Here is a 26,897-nt window from a genome sequence, read left to right as displayed (position 1 = left end):
CTATGAATCTCTTGATTCTATTAATATGTCCAGAATAGATTATAGTTTTTTTCAGACGAAGGACTGTGTTTTCCTTTTCAAACAGTTACTTGGTTTTAAAAATGCACTCATAATATGCTGTGTTGCCCTAGCACTGAACACAATATTTTTTAGCTCTGTATAAGAATACAAAATAGCCAGTGGCCTGGAAACAGATTCATTTGAGTTGATGTTTGATCATAGTAACATAATTAATATTGGGGTCAATAATAATAATAATAATAATAATAATAATAATAATAATAATAATAATAATTTATTATTTATACCCCGCCCATCTGGCTGGGCTTCCCCGCCACTCTGGGTGGCTTCCAAAAAAAATTAATGAAATATGTATTGGATTTAATGAAGGAGCTGCAAGTGAAATGTAATTTTCCTTTATTTTATTTTTTTAAATTAGTTAATATATAAAGAACAAAGAAGCATGTGCATACCTATATCCCTGGTCCTTCGGACAAGAAATACACTCAAAAATGTTAAATGTAATATTCTTGAATTAGGCAATGGATTTCATTCTTTCATTTGTTTGTTTGTTTGTTTAATACCCCCCCCATGAGGCCTCAGGGCAGCTTATAATGATAAAATGTTATTGGTATCCATCTTGCGAGAGACAATGGATGTGGGTCCGTGAGGTGCGTTAGGAGCACCGATGTGACCTCTACAAGGCTCAAGCCTCAAGTGTGTATTGAGATCCCGGGCTGCCCAGACAACAAGACCCTCCCTCTTGGGCTCGCTGATGTGGTCCATAGGAAGGAAGAGCAAAATGTTTGGCATCAGCTTAGCTACAGGAGTTCCTGGAAGGAGGTGTACAAAGCGCCATCCAACTGGCTTAGGGACTCCACTCCAGATTTGTGTAGGCTTTGTTCCTTAGCCTTTTCTTCTCCAAAGATGCCCCGCAAGGTAGTGGAGGTTTAGGATCAGAGTTTCACTTTTTCTAGATGGACTAACTTCCCAGGTTGGCAAGCCCCATCTGCCCCTCACTTCCCTCTAGGATGTGCAGAAACCACCTTCTTGACCATTGGACCCACTCTTGGTCTCTTCCACTCAATCTGCTAGAGCTTGTCTTCACATGCAGCAGAAGTCCCTAACTTCTGCTTGAAACCCATCAGCTACCTTCACCTGGCTTAGCCAACCAGTTGAAGCCATTCCCAGGGTGTGGCCGCTATCACATGCTGACAGCTTCTAGGAGCTACAGGTGAGAGCTGACTGTAGGGTGGGACCCCAGGGGGACATGTTCCCCACTACAGATACTACCCTAACATCCCATACCCTCAACAATAAAATTCAGCGTTATAGAACAGATAAAGCTTGTCTACAACCACAGAGAAGGAAAATGTAAAACAATATGAAATGATTCCATGTATAAAAACAATTAAAAATAGTTCCAGTACAAATGCAGATGGGATAAAAATCTCCACTTATAAGTCTTGTTGAACAAGGTTGATGAGGTGCAGGCAGGGCTTTTGGAGAATGCTGCATACTTAAACACTAGTCCATAGTCCACGCTGAACTCAGCAGAATGTTCTTCGGATCAAGCATGTTTTGGGGCTATAAATGTCCTCTTACTTTTAATTGCTATTTGGCTCTGCTGTACAGCATGATCTCCTTTTCTGCAGGTGATGAGTTTGTCTCCAGCACCTTTGTCATTGTTAATTAAGGCAGCACCCATCCTCACAGAAGAGATGTATGGGGACATCCAGCCTGCAGCATGGGAACTGCTGCTCAGTATGGATGAGCACATGGCTGGGGCAGCAGGTAAGAAAGTCCTCTTCCTCTGGCACTCAAGCCATTTTAAGTGGGCAAAACATAATTTTTGTAAAATTCTTCAGTGACAAGTCTTTAAAAATATGTTTTTGGGTGTGAGGCATTATAATGAGGCTATAATGTTTGTGATTGGACAACATTTAGCTTAGTAAGTCTACATTTGATGAAGAAGCAACAGAAACTGCTTTTGGAAAACCAAACAATTTTAATTTTCTGAAAATGTCAGGTAATGCTAAATAATAATTATATAGTATATCTCTTATCTGTTATATAACTGCAAGTACTTGCCAAACATTTTGAATGATTTCTTTGCAGTTTTACACACTTTATACTTGCCAAGCAAATTATATTCATTTATTCAAAATATCTTTTGAATTCTCAAGTAACGTTACAACTTTTGAGCATCCCTCATTTTTGGAATTTGCAAGATGAAAAATTCAACTTTCTTTCAAGCGTGCAATATTAGTGATCCGGGTTTGGCAGTGGTACAGAGTCCCATAGCAGTTCCCCCCACTCCCCCAGCTTTGGATCCTGGGAATTTTCTGTCCCCTGGAACAGTCGTGTTATTCTGATATTATGTGAGCCCTTGCTTATGCTACCACATGTACTAAGACAGTACACACACACACACACACACACCCTTTCTCTTCTTGCTGCATGTAGTATTCATGCTTTCCACACAGGAAATTTATAATGAGTGGCCCACAGTAGCTCCCCATTTGCTGCCAGATCTGCTCATAAAACAGCAGTTTCCTAACCATTTACTCAAAGAACCAATCAAAGGCATAGATCTGAACTACATCCTCCAGAACTGCTTTTTAAAATTAAGGTGTCTCCCAGGTTTTCTTGTTTCTTTATGAGTACGTCATTAAAAAACAAAGAATTTTACAGCAACACACACACACAAAAACAACCCAAAAAAACATAAGAGGTTAAAAACAGATATGCACCATTCATGAAATATTTGCTTCCTGCAGCTGCCATGTTCCTTCTATGTGCTGTGAAAGTGCCAGAGGCAGTGTCGGATATGCTGATGTCTGAATTTCATCACCCTGAGGCAGTGCAAAGGTTGAATGCCATTCTTAAATTCCACACCCTCTGGAGATTTAGGTATCAGGTGTGGCCTCGTATGGAGGAAGGAGCTCAGCAAATCTTTAAGGTAAATTGTGACACTGTCTGGTACAATTAAGTGTTCGAGTTGTGGCACCAGAATACACTTTCAAAATCCTGTTTTGTTTTGTTTTCCTTTTTTAACTTTCCATACAACACATTTTTTAGACAACCACTTACAGTAAAATAAAATAGAAATTAAAACTTACCAAGATGCAATGGGGAGACTATGAGACTCCCTTTATAATATGACTATAATTAACACTGTTGACGTCTTTAAGGAGTCTGAAACATTCTGTGGCAATAAATTGAGCACGGGTTAAGGTCATGTGACAGCTCAGATTATCCCATTCATTATACCACATCTGATTTATTGGGAGTAGCAGACAAATGTAAGAAGATATGATACATACTCACATCTTATATCCAGCTTTCTGGGAGCTAAGAGGTTATTAAGCTGCGTTAACTTCTGTGAAAACAGAATGCTAGACTAGATAGGCCTTTGGTCTGATACTAGAGTGGATCTTCCTGGATCAAAGCTTTCTCCCCTTATTGTTGTAGGTATAGGTGGCTTTGACACTGCGTTGGCCACACAGAGTGACAGAATATGCTTTGTAACCCTTCCTCCCAAGCTGAGGGAGTGTGACCTAGCTAAAGCTGGTGGGACGGCTTGCTCTATGCTCTTAATCCCTTCATGCATTAATTAGAGTTAAACATGTTGCTTATGTGAGGCTGACATCCCACACAGGGGAAAATATGAGGTTATTTTCTTCTAAAAATAAATAAATAAAATGTCTTTCATAACAATAGGTTACTTAGTTTAAAGAATCATTAGCCTTCACTTCTTGTTTCATAATGAAGCTTGTAATTCCATCTTTATCCCATGGATGAAATTAAATGTCCTTTCATATTTGGACTCTGGAACATTTCCTCATTCTTGAAACAGGAAATATTTAGTATAGATAGAAGGGATTTGTTTCTACAGAAGCTTTTAGTTATGTGAGTCTCTTTCTCCCCCATTTTGATGTCTTGATCTTTTCCCCCTAGATTCCTCCACCTAGCATTAACTTCACACTCCCATCCCCAGTTCTGGGAATGCCATCCGTCCCCATGTTCGACCCTCCATGGGTTCCACAGTGTAGTGGGAGTGTCCAGGACCCAATTAATGAAGATCAATCCGTAAGTAAAAAATCTTCTTGAAGTAGGCCCTATTTTTTGAATGATACGCTGCTTGTGGGAAGAGTGAGACAGTCGCAAAACAAGACATGCAGGTAAAAGGCACCCAAATAAGTCCTTAAGTGTCTTTGAAATACATTTTTAGTACATTTCATAGCACATGAAAAATGTGGGATGTGGGTTTTTAAAATCATTTTAATGATTCTCTCAATACATGAATTACTATTAATAAGAATATTATATCAACAATATTAATAGTGTTGGAGAAAAGAAAACAAATAGTTCTAGGGATCTTAGATTAGTAACACAGCCATAAAAACACAGCCATTAAAGCAGCTTTTTTATCCTGAATAAAAAGACCAAGTCCAGGGACAAAATATAAATACATTGAATTCAAGAAATGCTTTTACTAAAAAGGGATGGAGCTCATCAATAAAAATTGGTCTAAATAAAAATATTTTACTTTTACAGCAGTCCTCCAGATGTCCAATTCCGTACAATTCCCTCTCCATGAGAAAGTTCCACTCCATGGGGAGTGTCTATATATGTAAAGTATTGCACAAGCAGCATTGAAAAAGCAGAGGCCAAATCTGCATCAGAATGTACATCTTTGTGGGTGTCTGTTAACCCAGAACCAATATACCCATGCACATGGTAAACCACTTGAGGTAGCCTGCTGCTATAATGTGCATTACTTTGCAAAAATACTTTTTCATGAGGATAAACACCCAAAATCTTCTGAAGTTGTTCAGAAAAGCAAGGGTATTTGAGAAAATCTGTGGTCTTCCCATGAATATCCAAGAATGAGGGGAGACAAAGCAATCACCGCATTTTTCCGTGTATAAGATGCCCCCATGTATAAGACAACCCCTACTTTTTGAGCCCGAAATAAATAATTGCAACATTCCATGTATAAGATGACCCTCAATTTTAAACAAAAAAATTGGGGGAAAATATACTGTATTTTTCGCTCTATAAGACGCACCTGACCATAAGACACACCTAGTTTTTAGTGGAGGAAAACAAGAAAGCAATGCAAAACCTCTTGAGCGAAGAGGCAGGAGTGCTCCCTCTTCGCTCAAGAGGCTTTGCGTTGCTTTCGCTGAAGCCAGGAGAGCAAGAGGAATCAGTGCGCATCAATCCCTCTCACTCTCTTGGCTTCAGCGAAAGCAACGCAAAGCCTCTTGAGCGAAGAGGGAGTGCTCCCGCCTGAAGCACCACTTTAGCTAATGGGGCCTCCCGCTGCTGCCGCGCCGCCAGAACACGATTTCTGTTCTCATCCTGAAGCAAAGTTCTTAACCTGAGGTACTATTTCTGGGTTAGCGGAGTCTGTAACCTGAAGCGTCTGTAACCCAAGGTACCACTGTACTCAGTGAGGGAAAGTGGACAGGTTTGACACATTCTCATTTATTTGGTTTTAAACATATTTTAGGGTTAGTCGGTATCAAACCTCACTTGGAACTGAATTCCAAGGGACTAGAACCTTCCTCTGTTTCGACAACAAGTTATTCCCATTTTGGGTGCATTCCTTAGTGATTTCAGTCAGTGTGATAAAATGCTCTAGAGGGCTTTATAGGAGGAGATAAAATGCTCTAGAGCAGTGTTCCCCAACCTTGGGCCTCCAGCTGTTTTTGGACTACAGTTCCCATCATCCTTGACCACTGGTCTTGCTAGCGAGGGATGATGGGAGTTGTAGTCCAAAAACAGCTGGAGGCCCAAGGTTGGGGAACACTGCTCTACAGGGCTTTATAGAAGGAATAACCTTCACCTTGAATTGAGCCTGGAACCTCTCTTTGACAGCAAGCACCATTCACAAGTACTAGTTGAACCACCCCATAACAAACAATCATGGGAGACAATACAATACAGCATCTCTGCATGCAATGCAGGCAGCAGTGCTGTGATTTATAAGCCAATACCATGGCGCCTACTTCCATGTAAAGTTGCATTAGATTGTTGTAGTATACCACATGTAGTAGACAGTGTGAACTGGCTACATTTCTGATGTACGTAGTCTCTATTAACAAATTGCTTCGAATGTTTCCATAGTTTATTAAGGTTGTTAGTAAATTATGTCCATGTTAAAAACTTAATCAGAATACTCATAAACTGCAAAATGTGGATGGATGGATGGATGGATGGATGGATGGATGGATGGATGGATGATAAATAGAAAATGTGCTGTATAAAACCCAAGCAAACTCATTCACATAGCCTGCCTCCCAATGGTTTGCTTACAGAAGTCATTTTCAGCCCGGGCAGTGTCACGTTCTCATCAGCGAGCAGAACATATTCTCAAGAATCTGCAGCAGGAAGAAGAGAAAAAACGTCTGGGCCGAGAAGCTAGTCTGATCACTGCTATCCCCATCACCCAGGAAGCTTGCTATGAGCCCAGCTGTTCCCCAAGTGTGGAGCAGGAAGAGGAAGGTGTGATTACTAGAGTCTGATAAGGCAAATGTACTGGGGATGTAATATAATCTTCATAAATTGCTCATGATTTTATTGCAGTAGAGATAATTCAAGGTTACAAGGGAGCGAGTGTTTATTCAGTTGATGATTAGAAGTAGGAGCAGCACTTAGTTGCTTTGAGCACAATTTATTAGCATTGTCACCTGTTGAAAAAGACTGAGAGCTTTTTCAAGGTTTGTTGTGAAATGAGCACAAGAAGACTAGAACAGTCCTCATTTCCTTATATTACTTTAAACAGGATTGATGTAGCTATTTTTTTCTTAAAGTAATTGCCCTTGCTGATTAAAAATGTAGTGGGGAAAGTGTTTGTCAGTAAGTAGCATATGACAATAGTCTTTAAATATTCAGGGTTGGCAGCAAGGTCCTCTGGCAGCCTTGACAGATTTGACACTCCAGGAAACTGCATAACCCCAAAAGAAGACAGGAGAAGCTCAGATTCAGTTGTTTGAGGACTGAGGGGGGTATTATATGGAAGATGGTGACAATGGGAGTTTCCTCCTGAAGCAAATAGAAGCCGTGCCCAATCCCAATAGAAGCCATGGATTAGAACTGTCCTCAGTGCGATCTTGATCTGGATTGGGAACCACCTGGCTGTTGCTGCCAGCTGGCATCCATTTATCTCCAGGGTTGAAGTCAAACCTTCGGAGAGTTACAGTGCCTGCTTTGGAGACCGAGGCTTGTCTTGTTGCAGCTGGGGCAGATGAAGGCATCTGGTTTTGCTGCTGTAGGTGCACCATGGTGTTTCTTCTCTCTGTGCTCCTCCCAGCAGGCGGGTTGTTTAAAAAGCATTCAGTTCACTAACAATTGTTAACAACTTGGAAAAAAAGTCTGACTTGAGATAGGTCATTACAGTAATAATAATAATAATAATAATAATAGCTGTTCAACAGTGGAATTTGCTGCCAAGGAGTGTGGTGGAGTCTCCTACTTTGGAGGTCTTTAAGCAGAGGCTTGACAACCATATGTCAGGAGTGCTCTGATGGTGTTTCCTGCTTGGCAGGGGGTTGGACTCGATGGCCCTTGTGGTCTCTTCCAACTCTATGATTCTATGATTCTATGATTCTAATAATTTTTATTTATACCCTGCCCTCCCCAGCCAAGGCTGGGCTCAGGGCAGCTAACAAGCAATAATAAAAACAAGTTGAATGAATACAACTTAAAAACAAAATTAAAATACAACATTAAAATATTGAAATATTAAAATATTAAAATGTAGCCTCATCACAGGAGGAGAAAGGAAAAGAAAAAAAGAAAGAGGGGGAGTGAATCAAATTGGCTCCAAGCCAAAGGCCAGGCGGAACAACTCTGTTTTACAGGCCCTGCGGAAAGAAATCAGATCCTGCAGGGCCCTGGTCTCATGAGACAGAGCGTTCCACCAGGCCGGAGCCAGTGTTGAAAAGGCCCTGGCTCTGGTTGAAGCTAATCTAACTTCCTTAGGGTCCGGGACCACTAGGTTGTTGCTATTTATGGACCTTGAGGTTCTCCGTGGGGTATACCGGGAGAGGCGGTACCGTAGGTACGAGGGTCCTAGGCCGTGAAGGGCTTTAAAGGTCAAAAGCAGCACCTTAAATCTGACCCTGTCCTCCACCGGGAGCCAGTGCAGCTGGAAAAGCACTGGGTGAATATGATCCCATGGCAGAGACCCCGTGAGGAGCCTCACTGCAGCCTTCTGCACCCGCTGGAGTTTCTGGGACAGCTTCAAGGGCAGCCCCGCGTAGAGCAAATTACAGTAGTCAAGCCTGGAGGTGACCATTGCATGGATCACTGTGGCCAGTAGACCAGCATAGAACTAGGATTTAGAAACCAAAATTTACATCTACTATTTGTTCCGTCAGTAGAAGAAGTTGCCAACCTGGCGTCCCGCCGCCTCTCTGTAAGCCCATCCTGCACCTCCAGCACATCTCACAGGAACTACTCCTTCCGCCGTGGCTCAGTTTGGTCAGTGCGTTCAGCAGTCAGTGCTGAAGGTAATGCAGTTTAAGACTGGATATTGATCGTCTTGTTAAATGCCATAGATTCTTTCTTGCATTGATTATGTATTTATTCAAAGCATTTATACCTTCTTCCTCCCAGAGGAAATGCAAACCATCTCAGGGACCAGTCGTTAAAGTTACATGACTGGTTCTGGCAGAGAAGGAGCCCAATGGAGCTGGTTTCTCAGCAGAGCCAAAGGAACGACTCTGCTTCCCATCCATCCCTCCCCTCAATCACTGCAGCCTGATGGAATGGGTGCTGTCAGGCGACAGGTGATGGGAGGGAAGAGCCCGATGGAGCTGCTTTGTCTGTTACATACCTTTGGCTTTGCTTATAGCTTGAATAGGGATTTCATTTATTTTTATTTTATTTAAAACCCATTGTGTATTGTGCTAGCAGTCCCAGAATGGCTTATATAAAATGTAGTATGTAGTAAGACAGGAGGAATCAATATATTACATTACTCTCAACAGTCAGAAAAAAACTAAAATAATAAGAATAAACAGGCCCAAATATCCTGCAAATGCCAAAGCAAAAGTGTGATTCTTTAGCTGGTTCCTAAGCCTCACAGGAGTCAGAACCAGCTGGATTTCCCTTCAGGGAAGGGAATTTCATAATTGATGCACCGTCACCAAGAAGGCCTCCCTCAGTTTACTATGTAGTAGGGTAACTTACCATGAGGGCTTCTCTCATAGATCTTAACACACTGGCAGGTCTGTATAGCAGATCATGCTCCTTCAGGTATCTAAGGTACAGTGGTACCTCGGTTTACGAACTTAATCTGTTCCGGAAGTCCGTTCTTAAACTGAAACCATTCTTAAACCCAGTCGCGCTTTCCCTAAGGATGCCTCCAGCCGCCGGTGCCCTTCCACCGTTCGGATTCCATTCTTAGACCGAGGTAAAGTTCGCAAACTGGGACACTACTTCCAGTTTTGCAGAGTTCGTAAACCAAATAGTTCGTAAACAGGGCTGTTCTTAAACCAAGCTACCACTGTATATGGTTTCAGTCGAAGGAGTGACAAGCTTCAATTATATTTATGTATAATTTATGTATGTGGGGGCTCTTAAGATCTCGCCATGCTTTCAAACTCCCTTCTCCTTTTTGAATGCTTGAATTAACTTGCAGTCAGTGCTGGATTAGATTGCAGTTTAGGAATGTGTTTCTGTTTCCATATTTGCAATGTTTTCTTATGGGAAACAGACTCATTATTAAGCGGGACTCCATTTACACTATATCTGTTTGTTTTCCCCCCTAGATGAGGAACACACGACGGAGCACACACCAAATCATCATGTGCCCCAACCCCCACAGGCAGTCTTCCCAGCATGTATTTGTGCAGCTGTGCTCCCTATTGTCCACTTAATGGAAGACGGAGAAGTCCGGGAGGATGGAGTAGCAGGTGTTTTTAGTTTTAAGGGTTTTTAGAATAATTAAAATGAATGTGACAGTGCAGTAATTTGGGCTGTGCGATAAATTGCCATATCATTGAATACCGGTATTGAAATAACATCGTGATAAGTGTTTCAACAAGGCAACATACTGGTGAATAAAAGGGGGAGACTTAACAGCTTCCCAGGGGGCACCTTACAGATAATTTGCAGATAATTTGCAGGCACCTTATCTCCTGCTTTGTTTGCTCTCTCCCTCCTAACCAATAAGAAATGAGGACAAGCCCTCACACAAACCAGCAAACTCTTTTCAGCTTCACTGGTATCTTTACACTTAGAGCTCAGCTATTGATTCAGAGCCTGCTAACAATCCAGGAGGGAACCCCCCCCCACACACAAAAAAACCCAAAGAATTGAAAAGCTCTTCTTTCTCCCCTCACACTCACCCCCACCAGTGGAAAAAAGAGGGGGGAGTTTTTTATTTTCTGGTGGTGTTTATGTTGTTTGCTTTCCTCCATATCAAAAAGGAAGGGTTTTTTGTTTTGTTTTTTAAAGGAGACTATCTGGAAATAGTTTTGCAGCCTAAAACTCTTAAAGCGTTCACCCTCCTTTTAGCACTTAAAATCAGTATCTAGCTGGTAGAGAAACTATATCTTTCTGTTATAGGCAGAGGGGTTTGTTTTATTGCCTGAATTAAGTCAATTGATTTGTTGCATTCTACAAAATAATTGAAGCAATTTACAGGAATAAATTTTATATAATCCCATGGTTGGTTCCATAAATGGTTTGTTAGGGCATAACAGCCATTTAAAGTATCATTTTCTCATGTTGTAACTGGAGCATGCATTTGCCTCCTTGATTCCTAGCACTTAGTGTGCTTTTGAAGTTTTTAGGACTACTGTTACTGTATTCAAAAGTTTCCTATTTCCAGGTTCCATATTTCACAAAATAAGCAGTAATTAAGTAAAAGTAAAATATTGTAGAAGGATCATTGCCATAGCAAAGATATCACTATATAATGTAGTACTATAAGGCTGCAGTCCTAATATAACATAACAGTCCTGTATTATATAACAGAAGTAAATTCTGTTATATTTAGTGGGACTTATTTCCAAGTAGACCTGTATAGAATTGCACTGCAAATGTGGAACTTCCACTTCAGGCAGTTGTAGAATAACAATGCCTCAGCTGTTCTAAAGAGCTTTATTGGGAAGCAACTTAAGTTTTGCATGGAAAGGTGAAAACACAGTTGCCATCAGATGGCTCATAATTTAAAATAAACACAAAGAATTGGTTATGTGCAGAAGAGAGAAGTAAACTAAAAAATCAAGTTGATTTTAGACTTACAAGGCTAGGTGGGACCTGGCCTAGCTAAAAAAAAAATGTGAACCATTAGTTATTGCCATGTGACATTTACTTTTTCCTGAAATGGGGCCCAGACTAGCCATCTCCTTTTGTCTTGTGCAGTGAGTGCCGTGGCTCAGCAAGTCCTTTGGAACTGTCTCATTGAAGATCCTTCTACAGTTCTTCGACATTTTCTGGAGAAACTTACGATCAGCAATCGACAGGTAGAGACTCTGTTTTCTAGTATACAATTAAAATTAATGTACCAGTGGAACTTCTTGTATGTGTTTGTGTTAACGGAAAAATCCGAGGGCTCCCTTGGACAAAAAAACAAAGACACCAACCAGGATAACTTGGAGCAAAACAGCAGCCTGTAGGCTTGGCCTTTATTGAACTGTTGCAACAGGGTGCTCCCCTCACTTGCAGGAGAGAGGAAAGACACAGAAAAATGGTGTGCAAGGCCTTATAAAAACTTTTGAAATTCCCATCCTGTAAGTCAAGCCCACCCCCAGAAACATCATGCATACATCACAGAAAGGAGGGGTTGAGGGAGGGGTGGTGGTGGTAACCTGAGTGTCCTGTCACCTGGCTGGTCCCCTTCTCCCCCTTCCCATGAGTCATTTTCCAGGTGACAGAGGGGACTTTGCAGTTTCCTGCCCCCAGAGGGAAGAGCTGATTATTGTCCTTTGTTCCAGTCCATGCTGAATCCACTCCCATATGCAAGTTCTTTGTGATCTTGATGGTCTTCTGTCTAGGACCATCAGGGTTGGCATAGCAACTGGGCAGGGCTCCTGTGGATGTGCTGGTATGGTGAAGGGATTATGGTGCCCTGTATCAAACCTTCCCCATTTTGTAGTTTTTACTTCATGGAGTAAAATAAAAGTGGAACAGTGCAAATCCGATGTATGGTTGATTTTCTATGAATTTATAACAGAAGCGTAGCGTATGTAGTGTGTGAGGTGAGTGTGTGTGAAGTTTGTACAAACTGAATGATTGGGGGGGGGTTTCCTGCTACATTTGTAATGTTATATTGTCAATGGGTACATAAGTAGATACCTTTGAAACAAGGATGGCTGGGAACTTCTGGGAAATAATTTTATTAGTGAAACTCACAGCTTTCAGGTTTATTTGAACATGTTAATGAAATATGGAGTTCAGTAGCTGTTTTATAAGCAACTCTTTGTCACTGAGCTATGACCAATTTGAATGGTTAAACCCATTGCTATTTTTCTAGAAAAAGAGTTGCTGGAACTCACCATGAACACCTCCCTTGTTCTCTTAGAAAAACAGTGGTGCCCACCTGAGAGGTGTTGGAACTGAGTTCTGGCTGGAAAAAAGCCCTGGTCAAACCTCATATTCTGCCTTTTGAAAACATATTTATCTTAGAGAAATGTTACCTTCATATGAAGGTTTTAACTTTTATGTGTTGATACTAGTATCAAATACATTTATTTATTATTTTTTAAAATGCCCCAAACACTTTGAGACAAGACTAGGGTACATAGCTGTACGTTCATTCCAGGTTTTATGGATTTCCAGCTTAGTTAACATGAAAGTGAATGACTGGGAAGCCTGTCCAGCTGGCAGGGGTGGAAGTTGGGTACAATAATTTATCCTAGTAGAAGCCGTGAAGTTAACCAATGGAAGGTATTCATATGTATTTGTGGAGTGGATCCTTTTTGATGAAAAGAGTAAAAGTGAGTTAAATTTTGAGAAGAAAGTAATAAAGCTGAAAAGCAAATTCTGCTCTTATTCTAGGATGAGTTGATGTATATGCTGAGGAAACTTCTGCTCAACATTGGAGACTTCCCTGCCCAGACATCCCATATTCTATTTAATTACTTGGTAAGCTGTTCTGAGTCCCTTGCAGAACCAAAACTGTAGCCATTATTTACACATTTCTCCAAAATGTAAACACTGGTCTGATTTGCACCTCCCTAAACCCAAAAAAAGACTTGTTCCCAAAGTGTAATAAAGGCAAAATACAGTTGGCTGATATTGTGGTGTTGGTTCTGATGCCCATAGTCCTGTGACTAAGAAATAGAAATACAGGAATCAAAACAAAGTGGACCTGAAATATGATTTAACATTACTGAGAGATGATCACTAAAGATTCAAAAGTTTGTGAAAGAACAGGGTCACTGCTGTTGCTAGTCAGACAAAGTCTTCATAGCTACATGAATCTCACTCGTCAGGCTAGGGGCAAGTTAGAACTCTTTCTCTTGACTGAATCACAGCATACAGAAAACTAGATGGGAAGACTCAGTCCAGAGGCTCTTTCAAGCAGCAACACGTGTTCCCTGAGGGGGACTTCACATTCATTATTATTATTTTATTTATACACTGCTTGATTGTAAAAATCCTCAAAGCAATTTGCGAAAAGGTAAAATAATAAAATTGAGAAAAATAATAAAACTGAGAAAACAAGTTAAAATTCTAAAATAGATTAAAATTACCTCAGCTTTCTAAGCATCTGGTTGGCCTGCTATAAAATAAGAAAGTTTTATAGCAGGCGCCAAAAAGAGTACAGTGAAGACGCCTGCTTGATCTCAATAGGCCGGGAGTTCCAAAGTGCAATACAGTGGTACCCCGCAAGATGAACACCTCGCGAGACGAAAAACTCGCAAAAAGAAAGGTTTTTTCGTTTTCGAGTTGCCTCGCAAAACGAATTTCCCTATGGGCTTGCTTCGCAAAACGAAGCTTGCCCCGGGGACAGCGGGTCTTCTCTTTTGAAGCAAGGGGCTGCGGGGAGATCGCTTCTCCCGGTGCTCCGAAGCCGGGCAGGGGGCAGGGGACACCTCCCGCCGCCGCGGGGACACCTTTTGAAGGCAGGCGGGGGGGAGCAAAGACTTTCGCCCCCCGCCCGCCTTCAGAAGAGGTCCAGGACCTCTTCTGAAGGCTGGCGGGGGGCAAAAGTCTTTGTCCCCCCTGCCTGCCTTCCCAGGGGCTTTTAAATCGGCCCGGACAGCGGAGAAGTCCTCCGCTGTCCGGGGCGATTTTAAAATGCCGCCCGCCAGCATTTTAAGATCGCCCGGACAGCGGAGAAGTCCTTCGCTGTCCCGGGGTTTTTTAAAATGCTGGGGGTGGGAAGAAAAGCCCTTGTCCCCCCCCCCCAGCCTTCAGAAGAGGTCCGGGGACAGACTGTCCCCGGACCTGGTCTGAAGGCGGTTTCCCTAGGAACGCATTAATTGATTTTCAATGCATTCCTATGGGAAACCGTGCATCGCAAGACGAAAAAACCACAAGACGAAGAGACTTGCGGAACGAATTAATTTCGTCTTGCGAGGCACCACTGTACATTATACTTTGAAACTGAGGATCTCTAGAGCAGGGCTAATATGTGCCTAACTGGTGCTCTTTGCAGAACTGAGCCAAATGCAGCCTGTATCTTTGTGATTCATAGGTGGGACTGATCATGTATTTTGTGCGCACGCCATGTGAATGGGGCATGGATGCTATTTCAGCGACTCTGACTTTCCTGTGGGAAGTTGTAGGATATGTAGAAGGACTATTCTTCAAGGATCTCAAACAGACTATGAAGAAGGAACAATGTGAAGTGAAGCTTCTGGTTACTGCCTCAATGCCTGGTATGGAATTCACTATACAGTACATAGATGGGGGCCTTTTAGCCGAATTTGCTTCTTATATTTACTTTTTGCTGCTGCAGCACTGCTGTGTTTCTTTCTCATTATTTTTGATGCTCTCCTTTTAATTAAACAATTCAAAGTCAATTCTCTTAAAAAATTAATTTCCAGTTTTAAAATTTAAAGTAGAGTTTTAAAATACAATTATTATTAATAATAATTTAAAAGCTAAGCTAAACTAAATATGCCCCCACAAAGGACTTGGTAGGTCAGTGATGGGCACCCTCTTTGGCTGATCAGGCCACTTCCCCACCCTCTTCCAACTCCACTGGGGGCATTGACCAGAGCGGGTGTATCAGACACAACATTTGGAGAACTGGTACCCATCTGCAGAAACGACATTTTATTGCAGTGTCCTGCATGACACACACAGACTCACCAACCTTCAAAGCTTGCATGCTGGGTTCCTGCCAGAAATAACCATGGGCTGCAATATACAGTATGTCCTTGTGAGTTCTGTGTTAGCCCTGTCTGCTGTAGTGTGAACAACAAAGACACTGATCCAAAAATCATCCTTTTTAACAATACCCCCCCCCCCGAGTTCTCAAATATTATTATTTTTCTTAGAGTATCCCCTGAGGATTCATAAAATATTAACCACAAACACTTCCTAGCTGTTGATGTCTCTGAACAAAAGATTGCTGTCTACACAATAGAGCCAGCATTTTGTCACAGTTAGCCATGAAACACACTGTGTGACTTGGAGCCAATCATTCTCTCTAAGCCTAACCTACCTATAGGATTGTAGAGTTGGAAGAGACCCTGAGGGTCATCTAGTCTAACCCCCTGCAATGCAAGAATCTCAACTAAAGCATCTATATTTCACAGGGTTCTTGTGAGAATAACATGGGGGGGCATGTACAGTTCCATGGGTTCTGTGGAGAAAGGACAGGATATAAATATAAACTGAAATATAGACACTGAACAGTGGCTTTGAAATAGTACTTTATTCCCCCCCCCCTTTTCTTTTTCCAACAACCATGTATGCTAGGGTTAATATTACCAGTAGTGTTGGTCTTTTGTAGTCTGGTATAGTATATTAGGACATTAAATTATACTAATTACATTGGACTTTGTATTATACTAATTATATTAGGACAATATTATATTATATTTTTGTAGGCACCAAGACCCTTGTAGTTCATGGGCAAAATGAATGTGATATCCCAACTCAGTTACCAGTCCATGAGGACACTCAGTTTGAAGCTCTGTTAAAGGTCTGAATACTATTTTATTAAAACAATTCAGAACAATGTTTTGATGCCTATATTTTCAAATCCACCAGTATTATGGAAGTAATGAAATATGAAGCTTTATTTTTCTGTGAATTATTTGTCCCAGTATCAACTTAGATGTGTAAAGACTGGACTTGTAAAAGCATGAATTTCCTCCAGTGTATGGGGCAAAGAAATAGAGTAAATAAAAGAAAATTGTATTCAACATTAACATGCCAACATGGCTGAAACCAGGCAGCTCTTATCCTAAGAAGAAGGAACTGTTTAAGGACATGAAGGGATTCCCAGCTACCACCCTACTTGTGCCTTGCAGAATTACATCAGTTAATATAACTTTTTAAAAAGAATCTCCAGTATTTCAGATCTGAACCAAATACTTTCATCCTCTTGAAAAATTATGCAGTTTTTAAAATCCCCCTTTCTACAGGCAGTGGTTTATAGAGATGAGATGTGATCACAGGAGGAATTTAGAGTCTAAAATAGATAGCTTTCTTGAATGAAAAAGTATTCTGGAACCCAAAGAAGATATTTTAAATTACGTCCTATATGATTTGCTCAAAAGATAACAGCTGCTGCTTATTTCTTTCCATTTCAGGAGTGTTTGGAATTTTTTAACATATCTGAATCCCAATCTTCCAACTATTTCTTAATGGATAAACGATGGAATCTTATTCATTATAATAAGGTGAGACAATGTTTTGTGAGCTGATTTCATGCATTCATTGCTATTGTAAAGGTAAAGGTAAAGGGACCCCTGACCATTAGGTCCAGTCGTGACCGACTCTGGGGTTGCGGCGCTCATCTCGCTTTACTGGCCGAGGGAGCCGGCGTTTGTCCACAGACAGCTTCCAGGTCATGTGGCCAGCATGACTAAGCCGCTTATGGCGAACCAGAGCAGCGCACGGAAACCTTCCCACCGGAGCGGTACCTATTTATCTACTTGCACTTTGACGTGCTTTTGAACTGCTAGGTTGGCAGGAGCAGGGACTGAGCAACGAGAGCTCACTCCGTTGCGGGGATTCGAACCGCCGACCTTCTGATCGGCAAGTCCTAGGCTCTGTGGTTTAACCCACAGCGCCACCCGCGTCCCCTTCATTGCTATTGACAACTGTGCTTTTCTATGTAAATTGCACCATCTTGGAAAAAGATGTGTTACAAGAAATATTTTGTCTTACAATTTTAAAACTTTGGAGTAAAGAGCATTCATCCAGTTTTAGAGTCAGAAACATGGATGATTCACCTGGGTGTTGTTGTTGTTGTTGTTGTTTTTAATGCACAGACATTAGATGAGTAACCACAGATAGCACAGCATTCAGCTACTATTAAAGAACATTCATTATTACATTAAAATTGCATTATTTTATTGGTAAAATATATTTCTTTTCTTTTTTTCCCCCATTCCACTTCAGACCTATGTCCGTGATATTTATCCATTTCGAAGATCAGTATCTCCCCAGTTGAATTTGGTACACATGAACCCAGAAAGGGGCCAAGAACTCATTCAGAAACAGGTATTCTGTCCCCCTGCCAATAGCTGTGCATCTATTATTACTTGCTTTAGGCTAGGGGTATAAGTGGAACAAAGCATCTGTTAACTAGGTGTCAGATTCAAGACCTAATTGTGGGTGTGTTTTTGGACACTAGTGTTCCTGTGTCAATGTATACATTTTATGTGTGCATACACAATTTCAGACTCTTTCTTTGGCTGTTTTACCAGGTGTTCACACGCAAGCTTGAAGAAGTGGGTCGGGTTCTGTTCCTCATTTCTCTGACCCAGAAGATCCCCGTTGCTCACAAACAGTCTCATGTGTCTCTGTTGCAAGAAGACCTTCTCCGCTTGCCCTCTTTCCCTCGCAGCGCCATTGATGCCGAGTTCTCACTCTTCAGTGATCCGCAAGGTACAGCCTTTGGCTGCAACTCCAGTAGCTCTGTTTTGCTGACTGAGTACACTAAAATGCCAATTGATAACATTAATATTTATTATAATATAACAAGGTTATTTTCAGATCAGAAAGATGTAAGTTAAAGGATCTAGTGGTGTGTTTTATTATCTAATATGTAAACAAAGCAGCCACTACATTTCCCCACCCGCTGTCAGCATATCTGCAGGGGCAATGGTTCACAGTGGAGATTTTCCTTGGAATGTCAGGTGTTTATTCATCTTTGAGGCAAGCTGCTGTGTTTGAAACTCATGTTGCTCACCTTGTTCTTATAGCTGGAAAGGAGCTATTTGGCCTTGACACCCTTCAGAAAAGCCTCTGGATTAAACTGCTAGAGGAGATGTTTCTCGGGATGCCTAGTGAATTTCCCTGGGGGGATGAAATTATGCTCTTCCTCAACGTGTTCAATGGAGCCCTGATCCTGCACCCTGAGGACAGTGCCCTGTTGAGGCAATATGCTGCCACTGTCATCAACACAGCCGTACATTTCAACCACCTCTTCTCTCTCAGTGGGTACCAGTGGATTCTCCCCACTATGCTCCAGGTGAGTCTCTCACCAGAGAGAAATGAACAGGCCTGAACTAGCCATGAAGTCAATTGTGCAACTGTGAAGGGCCCTGATCAAGCTGGAAAGTCCTGTTACGTTAAACTTGCCTTGGAGCTCCTTGATGTGGAGAGAGGGTACTGATTTTGCTTCTTGCACTGGCCGTATCTGCTCCTTGCACTTGGTCACTTCAGAACATAGCGTTTCAGTTCTTCACATGATTTAAGGACATGAGCCACATTGTCGTGGCTTTGTAGAGAAATATGAAATCCAAATTGTCTGTCCATCCACCCACCCATCCATCCATCCATCCATCCAATGAACAGGAGGAAAAGTGAAACTTTAGAGTGTGACTTTGCAATGGGTCGTCATGCCTATCAATCAAATAGTACCTTTAGTGTTTTCTCTCTGTCCAGGTATATGCTGACTACGAAAGCAACCCACAGCTCCGTCAAGCAATTGAGTTTGCCTGCCGTCAATTTTACATTCTACATCGTAAGCCCTTTGTACTACAATTGTTTGCCAGTGTGGCTCCTCTCTTGGAGTTTCCTGTGAGTACAAATGGATTCCCAACAACTTTCCCCTCCCTCCAAGATTTTAAAGATGACTCATGGTGCACTCACTTGCAAAACTCTCTCATCTTGTGGGAATGCCAAGCTTGCAAGCGCATGTTCCATTACCGGGGGGGGGGGGAGGGAGGGAGGGGTTCCTGCTCCCATATACGAATGCAGCACCTAATTCTAGGTGACAGGGCTGCATCTTCCTGTTCAGTCTCCTGTTCGGTTGCTGCCACCTCCTGTTCAGCATCCCATATTGGCTGATCAAAGCACTCCCCAACTTCCATTGAGGCTCTCACAAAGCAGGATCTGGCATCCCCGCTTCTCCTGCGAAATGGCTGAAGTTGGGGCGGAAAAGGTAACCTGCCCTCCTTCAACCCAGGTTCCCACAGTTCAGCCGTCTCTCTGTCTGTTCTTCCTCCTCCTCTGCTTGGGCCTACCAATCCCAGCCTGATCCTGACAGTGCTGTGGGGCTCATGGAACTGACTTCCTGATCTTTCACAGGAAAGTGTTCAGTATCTCTCTCAGAAGTTTAGACCACCTTGGGGGGGTGGGATCTCCATTTTCCACATGTAACATACAATCACCCTGTAGTACTGGATTCAAGCTAGTAGAATTTTTGTAAAACATATCACTATATACATATGATGCTACTTCCATCTGTAAGTGTAACAAAATGTAAATGGAACCTGAAAATCAGAATTACATTTATTTTTTGAAATGCAGGATGCAACAAACAATGCACCCAGCAAAGGCGTATCGGCTCAGTGCCTGTTTGATCTGCTGCAGTCCTTAGAAGGAGACACTCCTGACAACCTGGACATTCTGGAACTAGTGAAAGCAGAAAAGCCTCTAAAATCATTAGGTATATCCAAAGTTTCTTTGAATTAGCCTTTTTATGAAATAAATATGTCTTTTCTGATAACCTTTGAACATACTTAAGCTTCAACTCTTATTATTTATTTAGGTTTAAAATGCCAATGTGTTCACCCCACTTTATCAGCATGAAGGACATTATTTATATAATTATTTATAGATGGCCTTTTGGCAGTCCAAGGCAGTACACAAAACTGTTTATAAAGCATTAAAAATACAATACTTATTGTCTGCCACAATTTGTCCATTCATCCAACCTTTGTTTTGGACAGACTCCCAAGACCTGCCCATTGCAATACACACAAACTCTCCCATAATAGCAACACCTGCCTGTCCTCCTGAAGCACAGTGAGGCTTCTGTCAAGCCTCTACATTCTCAACCCCCTGCCTCCTTAACTCTTAACAGTAAGCATCGCTGCAGCAGTGGCACAGGTGATTTCATAGTCACTCCAGGAAAAATGTCTTGTTCTGAGGGCCTACTCAGAGCAAGGCAGGCGCTGGATACAAGAGGTCTTGCTGTTCGGTGGGCAGCAGCAGCAGGACTTGTTGGCAACCAGTGGTGGGTCCAAGGGCTCAATATGCCACCACGCCTGCCCACCTCCTGAGGCAGTTGCTTCAGTTTGCCTAGTGGAAGGGCTGGCATTTTCCTTGTGGGAAAACAGTTTCCTTGCTGAACTGTTGTTCAGCAGCCGAAGTTCTTCTGACATGCACAGTTTCAGCTGCCATGACAATTCCAACTGACAAACCTTTTCCAAACCATTTTGCACAGGGATGGAGAACTTGTGACCCTCCATATGTTGTTGGGCTCCAGCTGCCATCATGCCCGACCATTAGCACTGTTTGCTAGGGCTGATGGGAGAGTCCAACAATGTCTGAATGGGAGCCAGCTAACTTGCACCAGAGCGCAGGAGCCAAAATAGGACAACCTGGGATCCAATCAGAAGTCTGGATAACTTCTGTAATTCTGGGGTGTCCTGCTCAAAGTAGGAGAGCTGAGAAGTATGCAACATCGGACATGGTGCCTAGGAGCCGTCACTGTTAGCAGGAAGGAAGTGAGCAGGGAAGGGAGGATCTTGCCCTGGCAGTGCTAAGGAGATTGCTAAGGCCAAAAGTCTGTTGTGGGTGGGTGTTATTTAATTTTGCTAACTTATGTGCTAACTAACCAGCCAATACCAGCTGCAATATATTTAGGTTAATAACCAAACCTACTGCTAAAGTTCATTGTAGGTCAAATTTACTCTTGTGCCATTATTATCACCATAAAAAACCTTCAGGGATAAATCCTATTATACAAATCAAGATCTGCAATAGAAAGAGAATTACTTGCCTAAGAAATCATGGTGAGCGGGTGGCTAAGCCCACAGAATATCGGATTACAGTTCAGTAATCAATTTACTGGGCTGCTGTTGATTTGTTGAATAGATCTCTCCTCCTTATTGTGTCACCCCCATTTCACAGAATTTATAATCTACTCCCCCCCCCCTTTGCAGATTTCTGCTACGGCAACGAGGACCTGACTTTTTCCATCAGCGAGGCCATAAAGTTATGTGTAACAGTTGTTGCATATGCCCCTGAGTCATTCAGAAGGTAACCTATGTTTTGGGGTTGGAGTTTGAGTGCATTTGCAAATAAAACTCTGATGGCATGAGCCTAGCAGAAAGAGAGAGAGTGGTACCTTGCTTCCCAAACCTAATCCATTCCGGAAGTCCGTTCCAGAACCAAGGCGTACTTTCCCATAGAAAGTAATGCAAAATGGATTAATCCGTTCCAGACTTTTAAAAACAACCCCTAAAACAGCAATTTAACATTACTTTTACTATCTAACAAGACCATTGATCCTTAAAATGAAAGCAATAAACCAGGCTGCAATCTACTACCCAGTATCAAAAACTGGCAGTGATCTACCCATTGTCATTGTGCACCAGGTGCATGAAGGGGGAGTTCAAGGGGGGGGGGAGGAAAGGCCAAAAAAAAATCTCTCTGAGGAGCCAGTCGGCTTCTCTCCCCCCCCCCCTGCCAGCCCTTTCTCCCCCCTAAAACTGCTTCCCCCCCCCACAGCCCTTCTGGATCCCTCCCCGTCCAGCACCTTCTCCGGGGCTGGCATGAGCAGCCTCCGCCACTTGGGCACGTTCTCCTCACTGAAGAACTCATCCTGCAGCGGCAGCACCTGCATCCTGCCCGTGCCGCCCCACGCCCTGTGAGGGGAAGTGGCAGCAGTCACTGCTGGGGCCTAGCCGCTTGGCATTGCTCTGGGGCCTGGAGCAGTGGCCATGGGTGACACCTGGTACCAGAGGATCGGGCAGTTGATGCTGCAGTGGCAATGGTGGCGGAGGGACCCAGCCCTGGGGGGTGGCGACATCCCTTGCCCGCTCGCATGCCGCCCGGTGCTGGGTCCCTCCTCCACCTTTGCCGCCACTGCAGCATCAACCGCTCCCACCTCCAATTCTGGATGTTGCCTGCAGCACTGAGCCAGAGAAGGCCAGGCCAGGCAGCAAGAGAGCAGGCAACAGAAGTGTGGCACTCAAAATGGAAGTGCAACACTCAGAATGGAGCACGTTTGGATCCAAAAATAGTTTGCAAACCAGAACACCTACTACCGTCTTTGCGGTGTACGAATTCCAAGTTGTTTGTGAACTAAGCTGTTCAAAAACCGAGGTATAATATGAGCAAATTATGGCCCTATGTATGATTTAAACCTTTTCCAAAGTTGCCTTTTTAAAAAAGTTTTTAAATTGTGTGCATATTTCTAGGGAATAGAAGAGCTGTTCAGGAGTTGAAGTTGTGCTTGCTTCTCAGACTGTCAGTTGCTTTGAAGACCATATGCCTAGGATTGCGCTTGTGCACTGCTTGTTCTACTTCAGTAAACATGACATAGCACCCAACATATGCACATGGCTCCTCTTGTTGGATCGTGAAACGTTTTTTAGAGCTGTCATTTTACTCTTAGCACCTACCCTGATTGTTTCAGGTAGGCTGCCTGGTTTTTAACAGTGCAGTGCATTTTTATTCAATTAAACATTTGTTTAGTAATTATTAATACTATAATCATAATTTCTTTAATTATTAAACTGTTAAACTCAAAATATTGCTCCAAGGAAGCTATCCAAGCCCGTCAGTGCTGTGCGAAGAAGCAGGGAGCAAGTTATAGGCTTGTTCAAATTATTAGAATTCTGTATGCTTGGGTGCACGCTTGGTTTGATTGATTTCATCCTCACATGATGCACATGGGCTCAGTCTTCAGATGCTGATGGTCCTTGAAGCCCTGGTTCCCTGTTACCTTCAGAGGCTCAAGAGGCAAACTTCCCAAGTGGAGACAGTGACAGCGGCTCGAGAGGAGATTGCTGCTACAGCTGCTCTTGCTACATCCTTGCAAGCCCTCTTGTACAGTGTGGAAGTTCTTACCAGGTGAGCTGCTCCACTTTTGTGACTGTGACCATGGAGAACGTAGGAAGTGAAGAACACAAGGAAATTATTTCATGTTAGTCCCTGTTGTAAAAGTTGATAGGTGTTTTTTCATGAGGACTGATTTGAATTGCCAAAGGAGAATTCAGATCAGCACAATCTTCAAATATGATACAAAAAGTGTGGGGTGTTTTATTTCAATATTTAATTGGCAAAATCTGTTTAGGTGAAGAGGTCAGAAGCAAATACTGGACCTTGATCACAGCATTTGGGTGATAAAAATTCACATTTCTGTGGTAAATGCAAAAATTGTCACCAGGATATTAGTTTTTGACCCTGCCTTTTTCCCCCATTAAACAGGCCAATGACTGCCCCTCAGATGAGTCGCTGTGATCAAGGCCATAAAGGAACCACTACTGCTAACCATACTATGTCGTCTGGAACAAATACTAGGTAATTAACTGGGGCTGTCCTATGACTTGCTGAGCCAAGCTCCAGTTCCTAACGTTCCTGATGATATTGTATGCGTGTGCACATAGTTTCATGGGGAAACATGGAGTTTGGGACTATGGCTTTGGGAGAAGAACGTAAGAATTGCCTTGCTGGATCAAGCCAAAGGCCCATCTTTCCCAATTTCTTTTGTTTCCAGCAGTAGCCTGCCCAATACTCACAGGAAACTTGCAAGCTCAACATGAAAGAGAAGACAATTATATGTTGTTATCTGTTTACAGCACCTGGAGAGCAGAGCTAGAATGCATGTGTGTGTAGAGGAGGTTCCTTGTTTCCCCATGAAACTGTATACACACACAACATACATAGGGTCCAGTAATCCTACCCACCCCACGTCCCTCCCCATGACAAGAGGGGATCTAAGTTCTACTGAGCAAGATGAACCTCAGGCTGGAGCTCCAGGCAGAGGCAAGCCAATGTGCCTCTCCCTCTCCCCTTCTGCATTAAGCTGAAGACAGGAGGCTGAGTCATGTGGGCTACCCAAGCTCAGAGCATCCATTGGGTGCAGATGCGATCTTCCATGCCTCTGCCACCCACCTCTGCTCTTGGCTGAAGGCTGGCAACTTTGCCTGAGCACTGTCAGGAACAACCACTTCAGGTGCTCAGAGCACCTGTTGGGCACTGAACCAAAGCAATCCAATACCTCTCCACCTGCCCCCATCACCTCTAAGGTGAAGGCTTGCCTCTGCACTTGATGGGGTATTCTGAGTTTAGAACACCCGTTGGGCATAGAGGCAGAGCATTTATGGATTGGAGTTCATGCACAGACAACTCCATTGAAGTGTTACACCCATGCATGGATGTCAGGTGGTGTCAAAAGCAGAATAAGTGTGTTGGGAGGGAAGGCATGCTCACCACATGCTGTGGGAGCATTGTCTGAAGGGGTCCAAAGTGTATTTAAGGTCCTCTGTCTTTTCCCTTATACCATTTTCCCTCTGTATTTCTAGATACCCAGATCAAGGAGCCAAACTGCACTTTATCAGGTACTGTAAGTTTGCCACCCAATCTCCTTAGCACCTCTGCAGTTTTCTCTCTCCCTGGGTTCCAATGTCAACAATTTGCTACAAGGGGAAATCAACAATAGACTTTTTATCTCTATCTAGTCTCCCTAGCTGCTCACTCTTCATTTTCTGTCAATTGCCAAGCCATGATTTTCATGGGTTCAAAAGGAGGAATTCGTTACAATCTTTTATTTTATCAAAATAAAAAAATTCCTTCCAGTAGCACCTTAAAGACCAACTAAGTTAGTTCTTGGTATGAGCTTTCGTGTGCATGCACACTTCTTCAGATACACATTTTTATTTTATCAGTGCATTTTCTCTGTTTGCACCTTCATATTCTGCATCTTTCCCTTCAGGGAAAACCTTCACTTGTTGGAGGAAGGCCAAGGCATTCAGCGCGAGGAGCTAGATGAACGCATTGCTAGGGAGGAGTTCAGGAGACCCCGTGAGTCCCTGTTGAATATCTGTACTGAGTTCTATAAACACTGTGGCCCCAGACTGAAGATTTTGCAGAACCTAGCTGGAGAACCCAGAGTGACTTCCTTAGAGCTGCTGGATGTTAAGTCTCATATGAGGTATTATTTTAATAACACATTAAATATATGTCTGAAATATGTACAGTATATATATGAAATATGTAAAACATATATCAAACTGTTGAAGCATATGTGGTAATATATTGCAGGAGCTTTATTTAATGTTATCACAACACCTTTATGGAGAATCCTAAAGCTTTTGACAACAGATAAGCTCATCAAAACATGGCTAAGCATAAACGTGTGTGCGCGTTGCTCATCCCTTGGTCCTGCTGCTGCTGCTGCACAACCTGGAGCTAGGCCATAGTTTGGCTTTGTGTTACACCCAGACTTGTTAAATTGCAAGCTCTTTGTATTGCTTTAGCTGAAACCGTTAGCCCCACCCCTAAAGAGTTGGTTGTTCAAAAGGGGAAACCATGTGGAATTAGTAAGATATATTTATCAGAAATAACAGGTTATCATAGCTCAGTTTATTAAGCCTAAATATGTACACAAGCCCCCTACTTGTGCACAGAACCTATTTGCCACTTCTGTCATGTGACCCATAATAAAACAAGGAAACTACTAATTAACCTTAGTGTCCGCTGTTGCCTGAAGTAGGAAATTGTATACTAGTGTTGCAACAAGCCAGGTTGTTAATACATCAAGTGCAAACTATATTTTAATATCTTGGCTTTTTCTGATGCTATTAACCATAGGTTTCCATTTTGGATGAAATAGGAAACTATGATTATTTAGAGGCTTCCTGTTTTAATTGCAGCTGATGGCAAAGGGCTTACAAGTTCAGGCAAACAGCTGGTGCATATTTTAGTTTATATAGCTATCTATATCTCCATCAAATCTGGCATCCATGTTTAGCACTTATTTGTAATATCAGGGGAAGAGAGCCCTTGACCTTGTTACTTGTAATCCTTGGGCAGTTGATTTGTGCATTTTTGGATCCTACATGTGGTTGCTTTATAGCTGTTTTTACATCTACAGGATGGAGTTCAAGAGGTTTCTCACTTTCTTCATGACCTGCTGATACATTGTTACTCAATATATGCCATTGATTTATGATTTTTTAAGCTGTGTCTCCAGTTGAATTAGTGTAATACTTACCTTGGCTGTGGAAACAAATAGCTGCTTCTATTGTGGTTGAGGTTCCTCATGTAAACATTTTAAAAGCAAGTTCTCTCAGTGATTGCAGCTTCATGAAAGTTTGGTCTGTGTATTTTAACAGCTTCACTTACTTTAGTCTTTATGAATATCAAGAACTAAAACTGAGCTGAGGCTGTTTTGAATCTTGTTACGAAAAATGATAGAAAGACATGCATAGGACATTTTCTTGCTGAGCCACTCAGACATTGTCTGGAGCAAAGTGAAACTGATGGTGCACTCATAGGTT

General features: G+C 42.4%; 1 protein-coding gene across 13 annotated transcripts in view; it reads left to right on the top strand.

The window, feature by feature from the left end:
• The window catches only part of UNC80 (unc-80 homolog, NALCN channel complex subunit), a 162,411-nt gene that overhangs the window by 98,615 nt on the left and 36,899 nt on the right, over positions 1-26,897 (top strand). For 12 of the 13 annotated variants that reach the window (XM_083471252.1, XM_083471260.1, XM_083471256.1 and 9 more), the window contains 21 exons: positions 1,656-1,794; positions 2,781-2,962; positions 3,961-4,092; positions 6,330-6,516; positions 8,394-8,525; positions 9,789-9,932; positions 11,389-11,489; positions 13,024-13,110; positions 14,669-14,852; positions 16,032-16,126; positions 16,740-16,829; positions 17,554-17,655; positions 17,862-18,042; positions 18,360-18,628; positions 19,045-19,179; positions 19,912-20,050; positions 21,552-21,648; positions 23,296-23,466; positions 23,824-23,916; positions 24,921-24,956; positions 25,331-25,549. In XM_083471252.1, coding sequence (XP_083327378.1) covers positions 1,656-1,794; positions 2,781-2,962; positions 3,961-4,092; positions 6,330-6,516; positions 8,394-8,525; positions 9,789-9,932; positions 11,389-11,489; positions 13,024-13,110; positions 14,669-14,852; positions 16,032-16,126; positions 16,740-16,829; positions 17,554-17,655; positions 17,862-18,042; positions 18,360-18,628; positions 19,045-19,179; positions 19,912-20,050; positions 21,552-21,648; positions 23,296-23,466; positions 23,824-23,916; positions 24,921-24,956; positions 25,331-25,549 — 2,915 coding nt within the window. The remainder of the gene's footprint in view (positions 1-1,655; positions 1,795-2,780; positions 2,963-3,960; positions 4,093-6,329; positions 6,517-8,393; positions 8,526-9,788; positions 9,933-11,388; positions 11,490-13,023; positions 13,111-14,668; positions 14,853-16,031; positions 16,127-16,739; positions 16,830-17,553; positions 17,656-17,861; positions 18,043-18,359; positions 18,629-19,044; positions 19,180-19,911; positions 20,051-21,551; positions 21,649-23,295; positions 23,467-23,823; positions 23,917-24,920; positions 24,957-25,330; positions 25,550-26,897) is intronic. The other variant, XM_083471254.1, reaches the window with a different exon arrangement.

Source organism: Podarcis liolepis (genome assembly GCF_965112155.1).
Source record: "Podarcis liolepis genome assembly, chromosome: 1".
Taxonomy (NCBI): domain Eukaryota; kingdom Metazoa; phylum Chordata; class Lepidosauria; order Squamata; family Lacertidae; genus Podarcis; species Podarcis liolepis.
This window is presented reverse-complemented; position numbering and strand designations above follow the sequence as displayed.